The sequence below is a fragment of the Diadema antillarum genome, unplaced genomic scaffold (genome assembly GCF_040938485.1).
Source record: "Diadema antillarum isolate AM-2024a unplaced genomic scaffold, OU_Dant_1.0 scf00000114, whole genome shotgun sequence".
Lineage (NCBI taxonomy): Eukaryota > Metazoa > Echinodermata > Echinoidea > Diadematoida > Diadematidae > Diadema > Diadema antillarum.
The window spans coordinates 1,978,941-2,005,746 of record NW_027271003.1 but is presented as its reverse complement, the minus strand read 5'-3'; the positions used below and the strand labels follow the sequence as shown (position 1 = coordinate 2,005,746).

Below are 26,806 nucleotides of genomic sequence, written 5' to 3'. Positions count from 1 at the left end.
GGGAATAGCAATGAAAACAACGGTCCATCAACTCAGGAGTTCCTTTCACTCTCACTGCCCCCCCCCCCCATCATTTTTAAAACTGAATTCACCAATGTGCGGGTGAAGAAACACTGTTACCAATGAAAACAGACCATGTCAAGAAGAAGAAATGGGGGGGGGGGGACGGTTTGAAGCAAAAAAAGAAAAACAAATCTCCCGCCAACCAAAACTATTGCAGCGGGGAGTTTGAGACTCCAGCGATCCCTCCTATCGCTCCCCCACCCCACCCCGCCCTCCTTCCCATGTCAATTTTGACGGCTGAACCCCGGACAAACAAAACCTACAACGCGAGTTAAGGCGGAAGCAGAGTTATTGTGAAACGGAGACGTCTTTGCAATATGCAGTTCGATGCAAAACGCATTTGCTCATGGCTGCAGTCGTGCAGGGTCTGTCTCCTATTCAACAGCAGTGAGATGACTATGTCTTTTGCAAATTTTTTTCTTCATGCGTCGGCTGCAAATATCACAATCCTACTCAAGGAACAAAACTACTGCGGCAACTCAATAGAGCTGCTTTGGACGGAATAACCTAGTTTCATACTTGTATTTCACTTCCGTGGACAATGAGATTACAAGTTGCTCTATTCTTACTTTTTTTTTCTCGTCAGTCCTTTTCTGTTCAAAAAACCTTGGTACAGTGAGATGAATTTCGGTCCAGAGGGGAATCGGTGTGTATTGAAATGTATTTTCAATCTGCGAAATGAAGTTTATTAGATAACGAGTCTAGCTTCACTTGTTATAATAGGTAAAGTGTCGGAATTTGTAAATGTGATTTCTTTTGGTGGAAAAGGTTTTATACATTATACATACAGACATTGGTACATATATGTATACTATATATATATGAGATTAAAACCTAAAATGGCATTAAAACGCTTTATCCTGGCGATATATATATATATATATATATATATATATATATATATATTCATTTATCTATTTATTTATTCATTTATATATTTATTTATTTATTCATTATGTACATATTTACATATTTTTATATACATTCATACATATAACCTAAATAGAATGAATGGCCATAATCGAATTGTTGGTGTTTCTCAGACATGTCAGACGACTGCACAAAACCCGGAAATAAGGCAAGTATATCTATATGAATTATAATAAAAAACAGGTGTAATGTAGCAACAAACAAGCAAACAGAATTTCGCCGAGCATCGTACATGGAGAGTAAGGAGCTTTATCCATTACCACAAATAGTATTCACGACTCTGAATCACGTAAGGTAAGGTGTAATCTGAAATCGCGGTCACGAAGACGGACATAATGAACTATAACAGATCGGCCACGCACGATTACCGAGAGTAATGTGATTAACGTTGCTGCGCAAATCGAGCGTGAAATGCGCACCTTGAACGCTTGGCACGGCTTCATCTATAAAATTGCCCCCCTGAGGGCTTTTTCTGTGTACGATACATCATATGTTACCATCGTCAAGTGGTATCTGTGCGACTTCCCAATACTCGCGGCGCATGTGATAATCATTACAACGCTCAACTAAAACTCCAACCCACCTCTGATTCAGTATCGAAAATGATACGTAACAATGCCTTTCCCGCCCTGCATTTCGTCCAATCTCTTTGGAAGAGGGAGAAAAGTAATTATATCATGAGTCTCCAATATTTTCGCGCCTTTTATCTATCCCGGTAAGTGAAACTGACAAGGACACGACAGAAATGAAATATGAGCCAAGAATATACGGAATACCAGACCATACGCCGAAGGGCGCAGAGTAGTAACATCGAGGTACATGTAGCTCCATGGTAGGGGAAAAAATAAAAAAATAATGTAACAAAGCCGGTTAGGCACTGGTAGGTCGAACATTACAGATTGGACAGTCATGTCATAAGAGAGAGAGAGAGAGAGCATCACAACAGCCCGTGGCTATCAAAGAGAGGAGTGTTCGGTGAAGCGAAACCCACACTGTCATGGCCCAAGGAATAATGTTGCTATGGATACACCGACTTGAGTCGACTACAACATCATCACATCCGGTGTTTGCATTGGTCTGCCTGCGCCACACACACACACACACACACACACACACACACATACACACACCCACACACACACACACACACACACACACAGAAATATCTGCGAAGTTTACACAATCACAATCTTATTTCACTTAAGGGCTTTTTACACTTGTAAAATTTTGCTTAGCCCCGGACCAACGGTGGGGCTAAGGGGGGGCCTTAGCCCCACCGTTGGTACGGGACTATCCTTAGCCCACTTTCTGTTTACACTCGTTTTTGCCAAAGTGGGCTAGCCCCACCGATAGTACGGTACTATCTGGCCCTGCAAAATAGCAGGGGTTAGCACCGCAATTGCGGTGCTAGCACCGCAATTGCGGTGCCAAGCAAGTGAGTGTAAACAGAACGAAAAAATAATCCTGGGCTAAGCGACGGAGACGAAGTCCGACCCTCACTGACCAATCAGAAACGAGGTAATCAAGTGCTGCCGGTGCGTGCGTGTACGTGTACAGTACACAGCGTAATTATGAATATTCATGTGGTTTGGAAAGTCCGGGGCTAAGAAATACGAGTGTAAAAAGGTCAGTTTTCTCCTTAGCCCCGGACAAGAGATAGTACGGGACTAATTGGCGAGTGTAAAAAGCTAAAAAAATTGGTACGGGACTAACGATAGTCCTGGGTCAGAGAAAGTCCGGGGTTAAGAAACACAAGTGTAAAAAGCCCTTTATGGGGCTAAGTAGACCTGCACGTCACAACCAAGTCAAGGAATTCTATTTTGAAAAACATGAACATCATTGATTCAATTCACTATTATTTTGATATGTTGATCTTTTTATATTTTTGTCACGTTACCCCGTGCACAATGTAAAAAAAAAAAAAATCAAATCGATAAAATATCAGTCACGCATGACATTAATGTATTCATGTCTGCAAAAATACTGGTTTGTAAATGTAATATTCACAATACAATCATAATAATCTTCAGAAAAACCCCGTAAATGAAAACAAAAGAAGCCCACATAAAATACATAATTCAAGACGTTTATCCCTCTCCCCTATACCCCCCTACCCCCACCCCAACCCCCCACATTCGGAGCTTACAAAATTGAAGCTTTGGTAAAGATATCACAATGAAAATATAGCTGTGGAAAAAAAAAATAAGTAAAGAAGAGTGCCAAACTATTGACATAACGTACAATTGTAAGGTAAACCGGGGACAAAAACACAAAAAATATCCCCAATTTCTCAAGTACACAGAAATTTTCTTCAGTTTTCAGTCCAACAGAAATATATATATATATATATATATATATATATATATATATACATATATATATATATAATATATATAATATATATATATATATATATTTATATTTATATACATATATATAATATATATATAATATATAATATATAAATAAATACACATATATATATATATATATATATATATATATATATATATATAATATATAAAGAAAACGAAAACAAAGATGTTGAAAGTGAGATTTCCATCTTATGGGGAAAACCGACTCATTTGCAACCATAAACAATCATGTTCAATTGACTTCAAACTCGCAGTAATGATGGCAAGTGACAGGACAGAAACCAAGATCGTGCTTTCGGCTTCGAATATTGGAGCGAGTAAGGCGTTTTTCTCATGTACAATAATTGTTGTTAAACAGTGGCGGATCGGGGGGGGGGGGGGCGCACCGGGCGCCCGCTCGCCCTCTAATCATTTTCGTGGAACTTTTTTAAGGTAAAAGAAATAAACAGAAAAAAATTATAAGTATGCATGAAATTGCACGATGACCAATATAAATATGTTTATACAATGACCTCCCTACTGAGGACACCTCCCTCGTCAGCCGATAGTAGTGGCCATGAAAATTGCGCTTAAACTTTTTTTCTTTTTTTGGCTAGTCAGCCGATAAATAACGGAAGTGGTACTAGAAAATTCCTGTTAAGGCCTTTTTTGTTTTTGTTTTTGTTTTTGTATTGGCTTGCCAGCTGATTAAAACCGGAAGTGGCACCAGAAGTATAAACTGCTTTGCGCCCCCCCACCCCCCCCCCCCACCTTTTTACAGAATTCCTGGATCCGCCCCTGTTTACATCGTTCTAACCTCATAATCAAACAAGGGACATCGTCTCGGGGCATGCACACCTATCAAGGCAAGGGACCTGACAAGGTCGGACAGTACGAGGCTACCCCAAAGCTATGTACGTTGCACGTTGCGATGATAAATACATACGAACGAAAGCATATCCCGTGGCTGGATTTCTACCGCGCCACGCGCTTGTAATGAGATCCGTTGTTTACTGTTATGCTATCCAAGCACAATTAGGCAGGCGACGGCCGCGTTCTTGTGCGGAAATATTTGCGCGTCACACTCTGACTAAAGTCACAGCGTTCGTTTACCGGCAGTCGCGTGCCGGTATGATATTGTCTCTATTAGCAGAATACTGATTACACGCCCGGTTCGGACATTTGGTTGTTGTTGCTGTTTTGAGGTTTTTTTCTTCCTCGAGCACCGAGAAAGTTAGAAGAGTGTTTTCTACCATAAGAAAGAGAAATGTCAGCATAGGAAATAGATATTTGAGGAGATGTTTATCTCGTAAGAGTGAAACGATTTCATTGCACATCAGAGCTATAATAGGGTAGAGATAGAAGCAGATCAGTAAAGACATAAACATCAGACAATATACTGTAGTAAGTGACAACGGAGGAGTGATCATCAACATCGTACTAATGACATGATTGGGGCATGGCGGTGTTAAAAAAAGTCATCTTGATTGATAGGGGACTGTAGGCCTATATACATCTTCCATAACACTCCCAACCATACTTTTGTTTGACATGATATTCTTCTATTTGAATAAAATCCCTGACCGCGTATACGAAAATGATGTCTTGAAAGGAGCATTGTCTAAACACGATTAGGATATCCATCTATTATCTTCATATGCGTATACATACATAAGGTGTGTTTGTGTGTGTGGCTTTTACATAATGGTATAGCCCATAATTATATATAACTATCATGTACACATTATAAACTACACACGCAATACAAATACAAGTACACAGAATATTGTTTACCCGTAAAACATGCAACATAACTATATATTATTACTTTTATTTTCTCTTATTTTGTTTCTGATAGGCACAAATTCTTGGACTGCCTCCTTCGTATAGCTTACTAAGTCATTATATCAAAAATTTAGTTTTACATCTGTAATATTGTCATCAGAGTTACACGCTGTTGCGGAGACAGACGAAACAACGCTGCGTAATGATTTGGGTGATTGAGAAATATACCTATTTTTTTTTTTTTTAAACTGAGAAATGGAGAAACAAAATATTCCTCTTCTTGCACAATTGTCTAGGAGAAGTAGTGTAAATTAGCCGCATATCCAGCCTTGGATCGCCTGTGACACAAATGAAAAAAAAAAAGTATTAATGATCCACCAAAACTTAAAGAAAAATAAGGGGAAATTCTCTTATCCATACATGGACTATAGTTACATAATGCAATGCATCTGTCGATTTAACCTCACTCTGATGCTGACCTACATCTCATCTTTATCTCCACCTTCATTCCCTCCCCCTCTTCCTCTGTCCCTCTATAGATCTCTTTCTCTCTCTCCGGATTCTGGCGGCGTTTTGCGGCGCCGCGATCACGATACAGGTATTGTGAGCGGTTTCACCATCATGTTCGCAAAGTGATCTTTCTCCATTTCGTGTTATACGTCAGGTGGGAGAATAGGCTGCCTACTGTTGGCCATGGACGCTTTGTAAAAAGGCATTATTCACCATTTTGCAGATGAAACAAAACCCTAGCTTTAGTGCTTCAAAATAGTTCTAAAATGTGAGTTAGGGATAGAAACAACCAATGTAAAAATTTTAATCAGTATAATCAATGTTAAATATTGTTAAATATACAAAATGTGAACAATAGTTATAATAAAATTGTTTCTAGACTAAACCGTCTATACAGTTATAGTTTAGTGAGAAAATCAGTGATATCTCCTTATATCAGTATCAGTGGCTTTATCGCAAAATTTTTATATGGTATGTTTAGTGATACAACTGACCTACACATATGCATCAATAATGTGATAACTTGAACATTTTTAAATCACTGCTCCCAGTGTTATACAGTACCTTTAAAGACCAACCATGTAGGCCTAAATCTATACAAACATGATAATATTACAGCTTTCATGAAAATTTGACAGTAAAATCAGAGTTATGGAAGTTTAAATTTTCACATGTTTTCGCGAAACGTTGATATTAGTAGCAATCACTAATCATATAGATCAAACACGTGCTTCTGACGCCCTACGCTCTAAAGTCTCCCACTGACACCTCTGACCTGCTTAACAATTTTAACTATAAAATTCGAATTCTAAGTTCTTGTTGCTGTTGTTTTTGCACGAAATAAATAGAAAATACCCTGTCTGTGAAAAATTTTCACCGAAAATCGGCTGTAGTTGCTAGATTATTTAACATGAATATTCAATCCAATTGTGCTCTATATCCATCAAACGAAAGGTAAATACAAATATGCAAACAATACATTAATTCAGCAAATCATACAGTTGAACACTAACGAATGAATAGAAATGATGCATACTTTGCAATGCTGGCAAATGGTGAGTTGAACTGAATCTCTAGAGCATAAATTGTGCATACACAGACACACACATATATACACACACACACATACAATACGTAAAGAAAAGCCGGGACTGCCGTGAGCTGATTAATATATCACCATCTCATCTGTCAATGTCTATTGTGCAATTAGTCATATATTGTGGTGAATCAATATCACTACTAGTATTTGGTTATAAAACTGAGAAATTGTTAAAATTCCATAATTTTCTATTTTAAGTCCGATCTTATTGAAGTCTCTGTCATCATGCTTGTTGGATTCACTCTCTAGAGTAAAAAGAGGATTGAATGTGACGTTGAATTGCACTTAAAGCAGATTTGTCTGATCATATCCACTCTCACTGGCAATGACTCAAGTGGACAAGTCATCCTTGCTATGCCGGCTTCCTCGTAATGTATCGTATGCTGCAGTTGTTGAGGATGATTAATTACGTGCATATTATCATTACCATGGCGCAGCGCAAGCCCTGTTTTTCTTCTTTCATTGAAATCAACTTGAGCGTAAATATTACGGTGAATTTCATACAAAATTTGACTTTTGAAGAGAGAGAGAGAGAGAGAGAGAGAGAGTAAATTGCTGGCTAATCGTACATCTAACCTCACCCTCTTTTTCCTCTCTCTCTCTTTCTCTCTTGATTGTTATGATCGATTCAGGCTCACTATTCTTTGCTTTGCTGTGTCATCGTCCCTTACTTTCTTTACGATAACCAAAAATAGCAAAACAGAATAAAACGGGCTCATGTTGCTTAGTGTGTGTGTGTGTGTGTGTGTGTGTGTGTGTGTGTGTGTGTGTGTGTGTGTGTGTGTGTGTGTGTGTCCATATGATATCAAATATTTAAAGGGATGGTAGAGTTTTGGCTGAGATACAGGGATTCGGATTTTGACTTTTTCAGAGATAATTACAAACCACTTATGAAATATAAAAGAGTTCAATTCTAAGAGGAAAACAAAGTTTCTTTGATGAAAATAAGTTTTGAGATGGCTGAAATGTCCAAAACCAAAGTAAAACAAAGTCGTCTTAATAAAAGATGGGTCCCGCCTTTTATTAGGACCTCTTTGTTTTAGGATATCTCAGCCATTTAAAAACCAATTTTATCAAATAAACTTCGAATTCCTCTTAGAATTGTATGCTCTTTTATATTTCATAAGTGTTTTCTAATTATCTCTCACAAAGTTAAATCTGAATCCCCATCTCAACCAAAACTATACAATCCCTTTAAAGTGGTAGGTTCTAAGCCCTATCAGAGCGATGCAAGTCATGATTGTATACAAGGGCACGATGCGATGTCGATACTGAAAATGATTTTGTCCTAATGTTCACCTTTTTTTTGTTGTATAGTTTCATTGTGTTCAGAGAGTCCGACGCTGATATTGAAAAGTTAGGACAAAACCAGTCCTGCCATATATACCTGTGGTGAACATTGGAAACAAATATAATAGAAGATGTATTTCTCGTTTGTTTGTATTTTACAGGCTCGTGAACCAAATTTGTATGGTATAACGCGTATGAAGGCAAAAATCGTGATTCTTCTACACTTCTTCGCATTAGATTTCGAATCGCGATGCGATCGATACTCTTCGCGGCGCCAGGGTGGTCATTGTGCAACGAAATCTATGTCAGGCACCGCGAGCAGAGCAGACGACAGGGCGAGAGAAAAACGCTAGATATCTAATAAAACCAACACTGTAGCTTTCCGGAGAAGGAGGCTGGATCGCTCTTCATTCTCGGTGTCTCTAATTTACGTCAGAGAATGATAAAGGAGTTTGCTTTCTTTGTCCTCGTATCTTCCTTCAAACTTTGATTTTACCCTACTATACCCGCCTGTTTCATTTCACTTACTTTTTTATATCCAATCTAACGTGTGTGTGTGTGTGGGGGGGGGGGGTTGGGGGTTGGGAGGGAAGTTAAAAATGAAATGAATTGACAAATCTTGAGGTACAATGACGTAGGCAGGAGCTGAATATGAAATTAAAAGCAATATTCTCCATTTTCACGGAACTCGAAATCAATCTATTACACCGAGTTGTTGAGACACTATAAAAGAAGTCATTCCCAGTGAAGCAAAAGGAAAAGAAACCCACATGTACAATTTGAGTCTTTGGAACGTATAGTGTAGAAGCTTTCAAACAGTAGAGCTAAGATGTAAATAGCAGAGGTCAGATGTATAAAATAATTCTAGTGAGCTATCTTTGCCACGACAGCGACAAAGATGAATGATGTTTGCTACTGACGCTATACTGTTTGCGCGCATAGAGCTTTACTGCTTCTTCCCTTTTTTGATAAGGCTGTACGTTACTATGGTAACTCCAGCTCATAGCAACTTCATTGTTCAACATATGACGTCTCATTCACCATTTGTTTTGAACCAGTCTAGATTATCACAATAAGTGAAAACATAATTTTCATATGCCTGCATAGTGCATACAGAACTGTTGATCTTTGCTCCAAAATATACACGTTATGTATGAAAAGTGTGTAAAATAACGCTGTAGTAACATAATTTAATTTGCCTCTCTCTAAATTACGTAGATTTAGCTGAGGGACAAATCCCAAATTAGATTGAAAATCTCAATCTGATAGACTTAGAAGTCAGTCTAATTTTTAAGTCTAATTCTGGATTTGTCCGCAACCACAATCTTATAGATTGATTTCCAATCTAAGGAATTTAGAGAGTGGGCAGCGACGAAAATGCGAAAATTTAGCCAAAGAGATCCGCCGGAAGTACTATTGCTACAATCTCAGAGCTATACGCGATCGTGGTTGCTAAGAAATTTTTCATTATCGACAATCTATAATCGATAAATCGGGCCACAGCAATCTAACCACCTATCTTCCGCGCTATGGTGAATCGCCTGCGGCTTGTTGAAAAATACGATTGCTAGGGAACGATCGATCATCACTTAACGATTCTATATACCTACCTGTATTTCTGAAGGGGGGGGGGGGGTGCTTCAGGAATAAAAGTCGTATACATACGACCGAAATTATTTCACACCTTTCATCTCAAAATACTCCAGAACAACTGAGTATCCTGGCAAACTGCGTTAGCCAGACAAGTTTCTTCGTGGACCCTTTTGATGTATTGCAATATGGTGGAAGATGAATTTTGTGCCCTTCCGAGAACTATGTTTTGGCTTTAATTTAACCCACCAGGTTCTGGGGTGTGTATTAGATTGCTGCAGAGATTGTCATCTTTTCCTTGTTAAATTGTCATTAGACTGATCACTTATTGATAAATAAAAAGACATTTCCACAAATGCAGTCTCCAGATGATATAGGGATTGATCCGCGGATCTCTCGTATGGTAGTCAACATGACAAGAGCCACATCCACTAATACCACAAGTAATCCAACATCAGCGTATATAGTGTAGAGCAATTATATCAGCTTGGAATGGGCTTGGATGTTACTATACCACCGACTGAAGACGTGGCATTCAGAGAGCTTCGAAATTTGAGTATTTTGAGGAGATGGCATTGTCGCCCTATATACCTAATTAATTGCAAAATAATGTGATGGCGACCATTTTATCGATTATCGAAATCATTAAATTTTTATCAAAACACAGAAGACTTTTATAAGCTTTCTTTCTTAGCTTTGCTTTTTGTCAAAGAAATTTCCGCCATCCTGATGTGTGTTTCTATCTATTTATTTATCAGAGTCACTGGAATAGCATTTCACTTTAATGTCAAGGAGGCGTTCACACCTACACTATTCTCTCGAGATTCACCCCTCCTCCTCTTCCGTCAAAAAGTGCAAGGCATTCGATAGGCCAGCCACTAAGATTGATCTCCAGTGGAATGTTGTCCGGTCGTCAGTCGGTAATTGAAACGGGCAACACGACACGACCGAGAGCATTCCTACCAACACATAAACCGTTTCTCTTGCGCTCGAGAAGAAATGATATGAAAACAGACGGAATGGAATACACCTCTTGCCCGTCCCACTGACATCATGCACGTATTATGCCCCTCATGAGAAAAATCTGCATCCCTGTTCAACTGTCGACTGATTTGGCTTGAGTCATATCCTCATTGCAGTTTGGTTTTGTCTTGTTTTAAGGGGAGAGGAATGATTCGGAATAGGGTGCTATGGCAAAGATCTAATGAATGCATGTATACCAGACATTGATGCGTGGATAAAACACCCCCCCCCCCCCCAAAAAAAAAAAACACAGCAACAACAACAACAACAAACAAACACCACCAACAAAAGTTACTTCCTGCGGTGATTTGATGGAGAGAGAGGCTATCTTCCCAGCGTCATGAAAATGCATTGTGGACACGTGAAGAGATTCGTAAATGATATTTTATCATATCTGGCATGTAGCTTAGACTATTATTTTGTATGATATTCGCCGTTGTACCTTTAACCACTGACGTAATGTGCAAGCTTTAATAACGACGAAATATGGAAAATCTATATAATTTGTATGCACGTAAAGCCTCGATGTATAGTCCAACTAGCTATTCGGGATGTTCTTTATTGTTTGCTTTCGTGTTGTTGTTGTGGTTTTTTATTGTTGTCTGTTTGTTTTACTTTTTTATCGGTTGTCCCATGCCACCCTGTACACTATTTATTGAAATAATGTTGGGGTACAAAAATGTTGGTGCGTCTACAATGAGCCGTTAAGAATTCAATTACTCGTCCTCATCCAGGCACGGTATCATAATGCATGCTGACAATTATTCTTTCGACAAGGCATTGTGACTTGATTGGATTTTCAGCATCCCACGCCGCGTGACATACTAGTAACGAATCTATCCGAGAGACGAGCTTGGAGCTTGGAGAACGGCGAGACGAGAGTTTCAGCGCGTTCAACCCCCGTCCAAGATCAGTCTCGTTTCAAGCCGCAACGCCACCGCTTTAGATGTTATATGAATCTTCAGACATGAGACTTTGTCAAGAGGCTAGAATGGCCGATGATTAGCGGACACGGAGGGTCCTCGATTTTTATCTTTAATACATCGTGAGATATTAACAGCTGGCCTTTCCAGATATGCTTTTAAGTTGACATGTGTTCTACCAGAATAGCATCTTATCTGATTGAAATACAATCTGTGAATGATACTGGGACCATATTCATGCGTATACGTGCACTTGTGATTAAGTATGTGCATCAACAAGTAAGCTAAGCTCGAATGTATTTACGGAATTCCGGAATTCATCCCTGTTGTATGCAACCTGGTCCGAAGACTGCCTGTGGTACCAGATTATTTGAAGTGAAAACGCTAAATAGTCTTGAATATGAAGTTATTATACCATTTATTCAACTTTGTTTTAATGCCTCCATGTATCACTGTAAAAATAATGTTGAAAATACACTGTAAATGTACGTTATGACCCTGGATGTAATGTTGGCATCATATACTTATTTTCTAGAATGTTAGACATTACACGTAACTCCGATGGAGCGTCCTCCTCCCCCCCCCCACCCCTTATTGTAGCCTCACAAAAAAATGTCCTCAGCATGTGGGGCTTAAAGGGAATATACAGTACTGATTTAGGTAAGGATTCATGTTTTCAACATTCCTAAGTGAGATAATGAAAAGCCTCTTATGAGATATGAAAGAGCATGTAATTTTAAGAAGGATTCAACGTTTATTTGATGAAAATTGGTTTTCAGATGGCTGAGATATCCCAAAAGGTGTTAATAATAAAAGGCGACATGCCCCAACTTTATCATTATCTCTTTGTTTCACCTTGTTTTTGGATATCTCAGCCATTTCAAAAAAGATTTTCATCGAATAAACTTTTGATTTCCCTTAGAACTGCATGCTCTTTGACATCTCATAGAGTGGTTTCTGAATATCTCACAAAACGTTAAAAGCTAAATCTTCACATCGACCAGAACTGTACATACCCTTTAATATAATTATCATATGAATATTTATCAATTTGCTTATGGAAGATCAGCGTTAGAGCACAAAATCAACGTTTCGATTTATGCTGATGACATTACAGCGCTATAATGAAGCATATAGGTGATATTATTTTAATGTATTGGTGTTTTTGTCCAGTTCATCTACAATTTCACTTTGAATGAGTCAGTATGACATGAGCTATTTTCATCCTCACCACCATGCAACACTTCCAAACAAAATACTTGTGCGTGTGTTGTGTGTTTGTGTTTGTGTCTGTGTATGTGTGCGTGTGTGCGTTTGTGCTTGTGTTGTGTTCGTGTGTGTGTGTATATATATATATATAAGCGCGCGCTTGTGTGAGTGTGTGTGTGTGTGAGGGTGAGTGAGAGGGTGTGTGTGAGGGTGTGCGTGTGTGTGTGTGTGTGTGTGTGTGTGTGTTTGAAAACACAAGACAGACGGAATCGTGGAGTCTGACGGCGACTCACAGGCCAAGGTTCACTACCAGCTTCCTCCAAATGTTACTAATGATGGAAAACAATTTTACACGGATTGTGCTGTTGTCAAGCAAGTACAACATTAACTGAACTGTGACAATTATAATATGAGTTTCATGGTTGAATACAACTCGATAAAATCACACCAAAGAGTTTAAAGGTATTAGCCCACATTTGCAAACCCACGAAAATCAAAACTGCATAAAACAGGTCCAATATGACTTCAAGTACAAGTTATAACAGTAACATACCTCACCTGTTGCTCTTTGTCTATACCATTCGATAAAAGAGAGAAAATCATCGTTTTAAAATCAATTTTCAAACCGGGTCAACCCGACCCAAAATCGAATTACGAGCGCCGGCTAGCTACGTACATGTAACTTACACATGTATCGCATGCATGTAGATACGTACGTGGACCGGAGCTAGCGAGCGTTATACGCATGCATACGGTGCATTTTTATTTATTTTTATGAAAGTAATGGACTAATTGGAACTAAATTCTGCACAGGTGTTACTGCAATCATACCCAAACTCCATGCTAACTATGAGACCAATTGCTGCAGGTTTACAAATGTGGGCTAATATCTTTAACACGAAGTATGCACGACAGCTGGTGAGACTGATAAAGGGAGAAGAAACACTATATGAGACAAAAAATTAAAGGTTTCCCCCTCTACACTTAAAAAGTAATTCATAGGCTTCTCCATTTATCCAGCCCCGTTTTCTTTTTGAATTTGTATGTATGAGTTTGTGTGTCTGCTTGATGAAATTATCGGAGTAAAGTGTGCTAAGGATAGCGCGACTGGACAAGGTAAGGCGAAGTGGCGAAGATGATACCCACATCCCCAACCCGCGTCCGAGGAAGGTCTATAGACAGACTGCTTATAGCTGTCACAACACCTCAAAATAACCGCGCTTCTTCAATCCGTCTCAATTTACAGACAACCTCGACATCGAATACATTCCAGTGCGCCGAGTTCGAGTACAGGACAAATTCAAAGCGCCCAAAGTACATCGAATACAAACCTGTCAGTATGAACAGGGCCCCTGCTCTAAAATCATCTGTAATTGCCGAGGCAATGCAATTGTAATAACCATTTGCATGGCTACTGGCGCTGGATGGAAATACGAAACGGGTGCAAATCTAATTAAGCGGCAACATGTTTCAATTCAAATTGAGCCAGCTTGCCTGCTTGGGATTAAAGTATCGAATTAAAACATGCAGTTAAAAAATAACATATCGATAAACAGGCAAACAGCCTCTGAATAAATTTCTTCTCGTTTTGATCTCAAGGCATCATAGATCCTTTTGCGAAATCGTATTTTCATCTATTTGTTTTTGTGTGTGGAAGAATTGCTATAAGAAATTAGGATGGTCGAAAAAGATCAATTTGCCAGCGCCATTGTGAAACGTGTTTTCAAGCAAATCTTGATTTGAAAGGCTTTATATTATATTTGCTCCGTTGGTTTCTCCCACTGAAATTAGTACGATTTAGTTGATTGCATAGACACTTAAGTTTCCTTTTCGTTCCCCCGAATATGTCATATAGTATATTCAACGTCATATCTACCATACCTTTAGCTTGAGGTTGTAGTTGCTTATAATTTAACAAATCTTATATATTTCGGCCTTGTTTAAACAGTATTGTGTAAATCGTTATATCAGATATGTAACAGACTGCAATGTATTCATTTTGTGGCATGCTTTTGATAAGTGAAAGTGGCAATTCAATTCAGTTACAAAAAAAAACCAACAACGACCGAAGATGACGTCAGTACCAAATACAATGACATGCACATTAGAGACATAAATAGTCAGTTTCCGATTTGTCTTGGAGATAGTTTGACGTACAATTTGACAAGGTTTATGAGTTTCACGTCACGCTATACTTGCAACAGAGGTATTCCAAGCAAGTGCAACCTAAAATGTGGAGGTAGTAGTCCATTCATCCGATCTTCCACGCATAATAGCAACAAAGTTATTTAGTGATATCGTTTGAACGCCCATTAAAAACAAGCAAAGGCCGTTTCAGGCATATCGAGTACAGCAAACGTAATTGATATAAAGTGCAGTGAAGCGGCCATGTTTTCAAACAAACACACGCTCGACCAAATTTCACTTTTATCACGTCTTAAAATATTGTGCCTTGTTCATGTATACTGCACTTTATTAATGCATGATCTGTAACGCATCATCACGACTGTACTCTATATGTACGTTTCGAAGGCGAAGTTCAATCTTCATCACCCAAAATTATGAAAAGCTTATTATTGCAAACTATCGCAAATACGCAAACTGCAACACGAAAGATTTATTGCATCAGTTGGGCCTATACTCAATAGCTGCTCAAGTCAACGCAAAGCATTCTTGTTACATGTGTGTAGTAAAATCTATACCTATATCTAAACAATTGCTAATTGCTAAAAACTTCATTGAGAACAACATACATTGAATACGATACATATTAATGTTACAACGAACAGCAAAAACGATTTATTGCAAAGCAGTCCAATCAAGGTGCAAGATAGCAATACCCGTATATATAGCCCTTGCCACTAAAAGCGGATTTTTTAAGTTGTTGCCTTTGTCATAGTTGTTTTTGCACTGCGCCCAAAGCGGTCAGCTAATCCCTGTACCCACTCTCACAAACTATATTCCACAACTATAATTATGCTTAGAACGCTTGCTCTTAAGTTGAGCGCCGTGTTAATAGACGACTTCCCGATCTTATTATCAACCGCGATGGAAGAGCAATATTACAATCCACGTTCATACATGGTCACAGAACGGTTGAACTTTTAACCGAATCGGACATGAATTAAGAAGGGTAATGACATTATTAAGTTTCACATGCATGTTTTCACAGAAAACAGATCATCAGTGCAACCATGAAACATACAAAATTTGATCTTAAACAGTGGCGATAATTTAAGCTCATTACAAAATTAATTACACTGGTTGGACATCGAAATGTAAAAAAAAAATCCTTGGTTGATCATTATTGAACAATTATACAACCCCTGTCTCCCTTTAAAGTAGGCTTAACAGATGCCAGGTTATTACAAGATTACATTCATTAAAGGGAAGGATGCAACTTCTTTCTGTCTTTTTTTTCAATTCCACGTCGAAAAAGGAAAAAAATTGAATTAAAATATGCTCAAAGTTCAGTATGAGACTAGTTCGGTGATGACGTCATCACCTCCGCTCAGTCGCGTACAATTACTGAGTATGTGATTCCTCTTAAAATATCTGCTTCATATGAATAAATATAAATATATATACATATATACATATATATGTATATATATATTTATTCATTTATATATATATATATATATATATATATATATATATATATATATATCATATCTTTTTGATTGTGCTCGTAGGTCTGATTTCGACGAACTTCCATACCATTCCATTTATTTGATTTTACTCTTTGTCAAAGGGAACATCAGCATGTGTCAGTGAATTTCAGCTAACGGGAAAACAGGTTATTTAGTTTTGAAATTCCAGACCTGTTATTTTCATATTCCGTATAGGTGTGTAATATATTGCGACTCCACGATAGCGCTTACAAATGTGTTTTGCCATAAGATTTAATGTATTCTGAGTAAAAGATTTCGGGGCAGATATACTCAACCCCCCCCCCCCCCCCCCCCACACACACACACACAGTGTATTTTTTTTTCTATCAAAATAATGCAGCATGGTCACTGCGCTATGATTGATAGGGAAAGAAAATAACTTCTGGAATCCAGACAAAAAAAAGGGACTGTCCCTTGTTCCTAGTTGTAGAACAAATCTTGTAATATGCTATGGGCTCATGCAGAGACAATCATCCGCTGTCGCATGCATCCGCCTATTATTACGCTTCTGTCGCTAGGAGCATATTTTGTCCAAGGAGTGACAAGAGTAATTACTTTCATAGCCATAATTTTCCCGATACTCAACAAGGCAGTGAAACATAGAAATAAAAGAGTAGTCATAGCGTAAGATGAAGACGCTACATAGTTGATAAGCTACTTATAGTCATACAGCAGTACGATCACGGTCAGACGCTGATCCAGGGATTTCGTAAAGGGGAGGCGCCTTTACAAAATTAAAGGGGGCGCACGCCCCCCCCCCATTTTTCTTTTTATTTCTTTTGTTTTAACAAAAAATAAAGAGGGGGCGCGAGCCCGGTGCGCCCCCTCTGGATCCGCCACTGACGGTGAATCACGTGCCACTTTCTTTAGAGGGCAGATACTTATATTTTCATGACTGCAATAATAGCATACACAATCGGCTATTTTGAATTTTACTTGAGAGTTTTCTTTCGCTATATTTCTTTTTTTTTTCTAATTGTTGCCTAATAGATCAGTGTTACATTTTCAATACATCCAATGTTGTAACTATCTTTCATTTTAAAAACTAAGAAAATAAGTAATGAACACCCTAACCGATAAGTCCTGGTGAAACGTCGCTGCAGAAATGACCATTTTGTAATGATTTCATTTGAATAATTGGAATGTTATACTATTTAATGTATTTCATCTAACCAGAGAAAGAATAAATGTAATTTGTTATATAAATCAAATCTGCACAAAATCAGAAAGAAAACTCCAAATCTTAACAAATTTGAGAGGGAAACAGAAACAGTATTCTCCTCGCTTATATTGTCAATTTAAGATTAACTTATGAATTTTGTAATTATGATGCTTTGGAAACTTTTGCAACTGAATCAAGCAATCACATAATATGAACTAATCGCGTAATGTTTGCTAGATTCCGAAGGTTCGTTAATCTTAAAACGAAATAAAGGTTCGTTATTCCGAAGGTTCGTTAATGCGACAATGAAAAGAATAAGGTGCGTATACTGCATGAACCTTCGGAATGACGAACCTTTTTTCCCTTTTTCGGCTTTACGAACCTTAGGAATAACGAACCGTAACCGAACAAATCAGGGCAAACATGGAAATTTGGGTTTTGGTTCTGCTTTTGTTTATTTGTTTGTTTTTGTTTTTGTTTTTGTTTTGTGTTTTGAAACAGTAACGATGACGTAGGAACACATGCAATAAAGAGATATAACCAAACAACAAAAATGTGTTTTCTGAACCTTTAGTTTTGGCCAATGTGCCGTTTTCACGGCATGTACAAGTTGATATTGACAGAATAAATAGTGAAATTAAACAAACAGAGTAAGAAGCTTCGTAGAACCGGAACGTAACTCACAGGAGTTTAACGTTTTCGTATACTGTAAAGCAAGATATTTTCGCGGTATGAAATTTTTCGCGGCATGAAATTTTTGCGAATTGTCATACTGCACGCATGCAACAACATCTATCTAATGCAAATTATCTGACATGTCTGAAGTGGATGATGATGATGTCCTCAGTCACCACTCGTAATTTGATCTGTGCCCGAAATAAACACATAATTCATGATTTTTTCGATGGTTTGGCGATTACCGCTTTACCCTCCCCCCCCCCCCCAAAAAAAGGAAGTTCATCGTTACAAGGTACACTAACAAGATTTGACGGGAAATGTTCTGTTTGATTTCATGTCAATTCTGTAATATAAAGGAGGAAATAATAATTGTGGTGGAGATTGTGTGTAATAGGTCAATGGGAGCTGAGACGCGCGTGGCCATAACAGCACTGGTTGTTCTGTTGCATTTAATCATTGTTCGGTAATATCATTTTTATTAAAACACGTTAAACTTAAAACTGTCTTATTTAGGTCTATTTCTGATGAAACCTATACCATTCTGTATATATTTTGATTAAAGGCTCGGTCACAAATGCCTTTACGAACTTCTACGAACGCCGTACGAACGATTTTTACACAATTTCGTAAGATCTTCTTAAGAAGGCCGTACGAAACCAGCGTTCGTAGACCGTTCGTAAGTTCGTAGCCTGGTCGATGGTCTTGTCCAAGATTTATTTTAACTTCGTACGAAACCCTCTCTTCGCAAGGCGGATGTACGAACGTCGTGCGAACATCGTAAGAACTACGCAAGATTTTGCAGAGTCGAGAGACAATTCTAGAAGCCTTAAATTCTTACGATGATTGTAAGAACGCCTTAAGTCGTTCATAGAGGGCCGGCTCTTACGTCTTTCGTAAGAATGCCTTACGAACGGATTTCGTACGGCGTTCTTACGAACAACTCTTCGAGTTTGTAAGGTGTTACTAAGGGACTCGTAAGGCGTAGGTACACAATATTTGTGCAACTGTTGAGTTTTAGGGGTATAAAGCCAAACGTGCGAAGTTCAAATCCTCACTTTGTTCTAGGTGTTCGACCACAAAGCATTTATGTTAAATATGGGACCAAAAGGGAAGGCAATCAAATGGAAAAGAGGGGAGGGGAATAATAGAAAAGAGGGAGATGAGGAGGAAGGAGTGAGAGGGGGAGAGTTGGTGCTACAACAACCTCCTCCTCTACTTGTAGATGCAGCTGCAGTTGTAGTCTCCGTGACACTACTGACATCTTGGAGTATAAAACTTTCAACTTTTACAGAATTTTCGACAGGACACGGCAGCGTCTTTTTAATAACTCGACAAAATATACGAAAATCGTAAATCTTCTTACGAACGACTTGAGAATGCCGTGAGTTGCACGTACGACCATCTTACGACAAAAGGAAATTGTAAGATGGCCGTAAGTTTGACGAAAGAATAACTCAAGGCATTCTTACGAAAAACGTACGAATTCTAGGGCCATAAATCATTTCGTTTCTCTAAAAGGTCTGAAGTTGTTCTTGCGAATTAAACAGCGTTGGTACGAAATTCGTAAGAAGGCCGTATAAGAATCTGTGCCCCATCTACGAATCTCTACGAATCCAGAATTCGTACGAACGCATCGTTCGTACGAACCTTTGTGACCGTAGCTTAACTCTATCAAACCCAAATTAAACATGATATGGACTCGCTCACTATAAGGTCGTATAAGTGTCGCTTGATTAAGACGTATTGGTAGTGAATGTGTGCGTTTCGTTTTTTGTTTTTATGCTGGTTTATTATCTAAAAAGGCGCAGGTGGTAAGCTTTTGTCGGTGCAATACAAGTTTTGAAGTATACTGCGTAAACAAGTAAGTACTCACGATGGTGATAAATGACAAACCATAGAGGACAATTTTTGTTTTGGTTACGATTTATGACTTTGCAGATGACGATTTGGATATTCCCTATCTGTTCCAATCATTACAGCTATTATAACATTGCGTTATACTGCTTTCGGTTAGATAATGACATATGCCATAGATAATTACATGGACATTTGAAATCTTAGATTGTCGATGATATTGATAATGTTTATTTGTTTTTTGTTTGTTTGTTTTGTTGTTGTTGTTGTTGGTTTTTTTGTTTGATTTTTTTTTTTTTTTTTTTTTGGGGGGGGGGTCCATCAATGCTAGTGACAGTGGGAAGATTAGGACTGTGGCTATAGGCCTACATTGGATGGTGTCTTAGACATACAAATCAAAGGTCTTGGGTTCGATTCCCGCGGCCGATACATAAACCTTGACCAGAAATGTTTTACGCACGTATACGCTATAATACCTATTACAGTATGATTAGAGTATGACATTATGTCTCCTCTTGAGCAAGCTGTGGCAACAATGTCTTGTCCGGTATTTTCAGCTGTTAAATCGATAGCGTCGAAACCTGGAGCGTTGTGAAGATTCACTCATAAAGAGGACATCGACTTTGACATCCGTGATCATTCGTAACATTTCACTTTACACGACCACTGAAATTAAGGAGTATGAGGCGCAATGAAGCCTTTCTCCATTTTGTGGAACACGTTGGTTGCGAATCAGGCAGATATTCTTCTGTTTATTCATCATGCCATTGTTTCATTATAAAGCCCTTGCGGAAGGGAGGTTATTGGAGTGTTCTGTTGTCGCTTACATGTGCTTGCTTGTAAGTTCCGGGTGCATGTCTTTTATTCGTCATTCCGTCTGTATGTCCGTCCGTCCGTCCGTCTGTCTGTCTGTCTGTCTATCTGTGCCCGTTTGGCGAGAGGTAGACTTGACGCGCACATCAATACAACTTGTCGCTGTATGCCCCTCCTATGGTCTATTCGCTGATTATGGGCTCTGGTAACATCCCTCGCTATCATTTCCTGGCAACAACAGCTATAGCTATCAACATTCATACACTCTTCAAGAGCGCGTGTATACCATTCATTTGCCGCGTCAGCGCTGCACTTGGTTATTCCGCTCCGTTATGGGCCATCATTATAGTGTTTTGGTATGGAAGAGCGTGGGTGAATGCTTGCTTTTGTGAGCTGTATATAGCTCATAAGTGGCTCTGGAATAAAGGTGTATCATTTCGTCAGTGTGCAGTTACAGCGATCGAGGGCCAACGGCACATATGTCGTATAGATAACAGAACATTATACGCTATCACGACAAACCTGTTCGTATTCGCCCGAGTTTGTTAAGTCTATTTATTATTATCATGTCCATCAAGTATAAATATACAGAGGACTTCTCTATATACGACGCGACCTGGATGGACATGAATCAATGTCCACTCGCGAGGTCATTATTCACCTCATATAATTCCAGTGGTGATGTTCTGTTTTACCGCAACCCGGTAATATAATTTGTATAAATAAATATTGGAAAGGTGTTAGAAAAGTTATTAGTCATGCATGATTACATCATGTTGTTGTTGTTGTTGTTGTTGTTGTTGTTGTTGTTGTTGTTACATAAAAGTACACCGATTTCTATCCCGGTAAAATAAGTACCACAGTAAATCTTGTGTAATAATGTCAGCATTGATAATAGAAGACAAAAAGTAACCAGTACATGGAGGAAGTGTATATGCAGAAGAAACTGCACACCCCCATACTGATAGGTCATGTTTGTTTCTCTGGAAAACGCATATGATCGGACATACATTTTAATACCGAGAAGAATCTGAAAGGATCACATCGTTGCTGTCCCGCCACGCGCTGGCGTATCTGTATAGCCTCTCGTTGCTTTTTATTCGTTGTCGGTCGAACATGTCTATAGATAGCTTTCTGAGTCATTTGCTTTCAGTCTGGTCTTGATCTAAACGAACCAAGGGGAGTCGATTTATGATACATCAGTCTAGATCATCTCCATCACGCATTATAACCCTATGGCCACAGCACGGTGAAGAACAAGTTAATTTGATCGAAATTTTGTACACTCCTTCGTGCTCCTTTGCTATATACATGTATGTGCCGTATCATCAATATCGGTATTGGGAAAGAAAAGAGAAAATGTTGTAATAGAGATTGGATAGACAATACTCTGTAATGGGAAGAAATCCTTAATACCATTTAATCTTAGTATATAAATTCATCCTAACTGACGCGCAAATTTTGGAATTTGAAATACCTCGGGTGCAATTTATGGCAGCAGGCGCGGAAATCCATTAATGATGATATATATTTTTTTAAATTAGACCTACGCAGTTTGCGCCCCCTCACAATCTCCATACACGACTATGGGTACCACACACATGCAGACACATTTACGCACATGGTTCCATACACACACTTTAACAAACAAACACTAACGCAGATATACAGTGTATATGAAAAACAGCGTCATCAAAAAATATTTTTGAAGCTAAATGTGTCCATTAGTATCACGTCCTTGTTTACAACTGCGTAGACAAGAAGAAGAAAAAAATGAAAATGAACTTTGGTTATGATTAATCGACGAAAATACCGCGACATTCCCCAAATGTAATTAGCAATCCATCAAGTCATGATGTTGTCAGATGGTTGTTATTTTGTTGCCGTCAAAAATGCCTATCAGTATCAGTATCATAGGAAAAGTGCGTTCTAAGGTTGCAGGTTTCCTGTATACGCACGTTTCATTTCATTCATTTTCACTTCATCTATGTATTTCCAAATTCTCATTAAAATGCAAAGAACGAAGGTGATAACATAACATTTCATTGGATTACATACAAAAAAAAGAGAGAGGCTACTTCACATTGAGAGAGAGAGAGAGCAAGAAAAATGAAATTCTAAGAGAATATGGATGAATCAGCACACACTGACCTTTCTACGACTGGGCTCCCACTTGAGATTTTACATACATTTTAAAGTACACTTAAAAAGAGAGAAGAAAAAAAAACCCAATAAAACAGGCAAATTATGACAGGAAGATGACAAATACTGCAGACAATAATTACGTATTTTGTTAAAATTCAGCGGAAACTAATCATTTACCAAATATCTTTTATATTTACGCTTAAAGAGATGTTCAATATGACTTCGGTAAATGACGTAAAAAAGGATCAAAGCTACAGAATGATAGTATAGCGGTTTCATCAAAATCACACACGAAACAAATGGAATTCTCAATGTTGCATGTTTTCACGCGGTAACATTATGCAAATTAGAAGTGGTGATAATATCACTAGCTCATAACTCTCCCATTAGTTTTTTTAGGCCCTACTAAATAAAAAAACATGCTTATGAAATTCACCCTTATTGTTGATGATCATCTACAACTAATCCCCATCCCCTAAAAAGTAGATTGTTACAACAAATCAATCAGTGCGATAATCAGTGCGATTGTTGCAAGGTTTACTTACTGACTTCATAGTCAAAAATTGAGAACTATATAACAATAGTAAAGGTTTGTGCGCAGGTCAGAGGTGAAACCAATTAAGTGACGATATCATCACGTCATAATATGATTTGCATTCATTATGATTGCCACCTGAATCGCCATTTTGTTTCTTATAACGTTCTTATCAACATCATGTGTAAATCATAATGTCCTATTTTGACGAAACTTCCACCACACTTTTATATGAGTATACGCTCTCTGTATCCGAGTCTGCTGAGTCAGCTAATGTGTTTTGGGATTGCACTGAAAAAAAAAAATCAAAAAGAAGAACAACTACCTTGCATACATCCACATTGTGTGTGTGTGTGTGTGTGTGTGTGTGTGTGTGTGTGTGTGTGTGTGTGTGTGTGCAATAGTGTGATTTTAAAACAAATATACTCGTGCCTGAAATTCAGCCCAGTATCAGCAACGCCCACTCATGTACACAGTCACACACAATTGTCACATTCGTCATGACTCAGAGACGGGCGACCGTGGAAATAAAGAGGCACAGCCTTCGCAGGGTTCAAGGGGTAGACAATTACATAATAGGGGCTTCCCTTATTCCCCCTGTAGATAAGGGGCCTATATCCCTGTACACTCATTACTGTTGCTCGCAAGCAATGGCAAGAAATGAGCTTGTGTACATAGAAGCAGATCCCGAAAAAATACGTGACCAGCAGTAAAGACAAAAAGAAGTTGCAAATAAACTATAAGAAAAAGAGATTTCCAAATTTACATTAATTGGCAGGACTATTTTTTTTTTCTGACCATGCATTGTACGCAGGAGGAATGAAGATCACCAGTTTGCATGATGTACACGGTGATGTTACTAGTAGACCTAAGCCCTATCGATGTTTCACTCATGATGTTCAGTACAGCGTGTGTATGATTGTAATCCCTATCATACTTATTTGTTTTGGCCCTGCTCGTGATGAGTGGGCGCAATTCTCGCTTGTTTTCAATTGATGTGCCTCCGCAAAATACTACAATGCTTGGCAACGAAATAAAAATAAGCAAAACAATACCAAAGAATTTGGACAATGTGTACAACGCTCCAGTGTTTTCTATACCAAGGAGCTCAAAAGACACAAAGGTATTACTCTTGGATCGACGCTCCGACCGACTTTGACGTTTTCCATCAGTTTAAAACAACATATCCTTGTTGAGAACAAGAGACATAAGAAACACGAGTATGTGAAATTTAATGTTTGTTCGTTTTTGCGTGTGTGTGTGTGTGTGTGTGTGTGTGTGTGTGTGTGAGTGTGTGTGTGTGTGAGTGTGTGTGTGTGTTGGTGTGTTTTAAAGTCATCTAGCTGACAATCTGTTTCCGAAGAGCTTACCTTCTGATTGAGGCTCATCGTAATCCATCATCGCATCGTTAGCAGGATCCACAAACCGACTCTTACATGGCACTACTCAAGGAATTATGCCCAGCGATGAGATGCTATCACAGCAAAAACGTGATTACACAATTAATGATCCTTTATTATGCTCCCGACTCCACATGTAAGCGGAACAAAAGCGATAAATCCCAAGAACACCTGCTTGAGTAGGGAAACTCCCAGACCTCGTTTATTCCTCAAGCTTTGCGAGTCAACATGTGTGTAAATGAAGGAGCTCGCTGTCCGTACATTCCGCGAAGTGCAGCCCCCGATCTCAGTGTAAAGCAGAGTGCGTCCGCGGCGAATTCTGTGATTATGCTGATGATTAAAATAAAGTCACCGCGCGCGGCGCAACTCCATGATCCGCGTGATACATCAAACCGCAATGCAGTTAGTTATTCATCACTTCCCGGCAGATCTCACGACCAAGAAACGTTGAAAACCATCTCGTCCGCCTCCTCGCACGATTCCTGACGTTGGTCGGTCATCTAGTCCAGCTCAACAATAAAATTCACGCGTTCTTCAGTTTCCCGCTGGTTCTCGATATTGCCATTTAAAAGCCAACAATATCTTTCACGTTTACTGACATATTTTTGGCCTTCGATAGAATAATCCTTCTGGACAAATGTACCAACAACAACATCAACAACAACGACAGCATTAGCAGAATATATCAAATTGCACCACATGATCCTTCACAATGTTAATATTTGCTCATTATTATAATGTAGGCCTTTCGGTCGGAGTCTTTGCACGCAATTTCTGCATCACAGCAACACAAAATTTCGCCATAAAAATTCACTGTGTCGAGTAGTCAAGTCGAAAGTAGGACGCCTTACGATTAAAATTGGCACCTCTCACAAAACGGCGGTATCACACACCAACGGACTCGCTGAATGTGTCAATGTGTGACAGTTGTCACTTCCTAATCAGGGGGTGTGCGTCGAAGGCGGCCCTAATGGAATCGAAAAACGAGAAAGCAAACAATAAGAGGCTACCAATAAACAGCGACGTTTGACATGCACAGTGTGAATTATGGTAAACGTCCCCTGGCCGTCCCTCCGCCAAGGGCCACAAGAGTTCGTTCGACACTTCTCAATCCCAAGGCAAGAGATGCCAAGCCAAAATTAGAACGAGTCGTCCCAAGTGTCAGCTGATGACAAGACAGCAGTGCCCCTTGCAAAGGTGCTCTTCACCTCTCACTCATGTCGCTCGTGCACATTGACCGCTATGACTGCCGATTAACCCACTGTCTGTCAACCCCATCGTTAACTGACGTGGTAGGATGTGTCATTGAGTATGATGGGGTTAACGAGGCAGACAATTAATGCGTCACCTCCATGAGTGCGCACTATTATTGACCCCTGCTGCTCATGTTAGGGAGACAGCGAGGTAAGTAGGGGAAACGTACGTTTCCACACAATCTGCACTATACCTATACGTTATTGAGTTGAGAAGCGCTCACGCATGCAACTGCCCGTCACAAGAGATACAATATGATTACATGAAATTTTCCTCGAAACCCTGGACGAGTAAGATCTGTTGTTTCCTTCCTAAAATGATGAAACTGTTGAAAATCAGTGGATAAGAGCGGAATAATCGCTTCCGCATGGAGCTGGAGATGCGCTCGTGCTATCGCTTGTCTCAAAGAATAAAATGATCAACTAGTCAGGAGGGTAGGATAAGTCCAGGTACACATGCATGAATGGATAGCCAAGTACGTGGAACTTCTTAATGAAAGCATTAAGGCTAAATCC

At 38.9% G+C, this 26,806-nt stretch overlaps 1 protein-coding gene across 1 annotated transcript in view; it reads right to left on the bottom strand.

Moving 5' to 3' along the window:
- Positions 1–25,113, bottom strand: part of LOC139719726 (adenylate cyclase type 10-like) — an 86,428-nt gene extending 61,315 nt beyond the window's left edge. Inside the window, exon 1 of the mRNA XM_071631118.1 lies at positions 25,008–25,113. Coding sequence (XP_071487219.1) covers positions 25,008–25,038 — 31 coding nt within the window. The 5' untranslated portion in view covers positions 25,039–25,113. The remainder of the gene's footprint in view (positions 1–25,007) is intronic.
- Between the last annotated feature and the right edge of the window lie 1,693 nt (positions 25,114–26,806).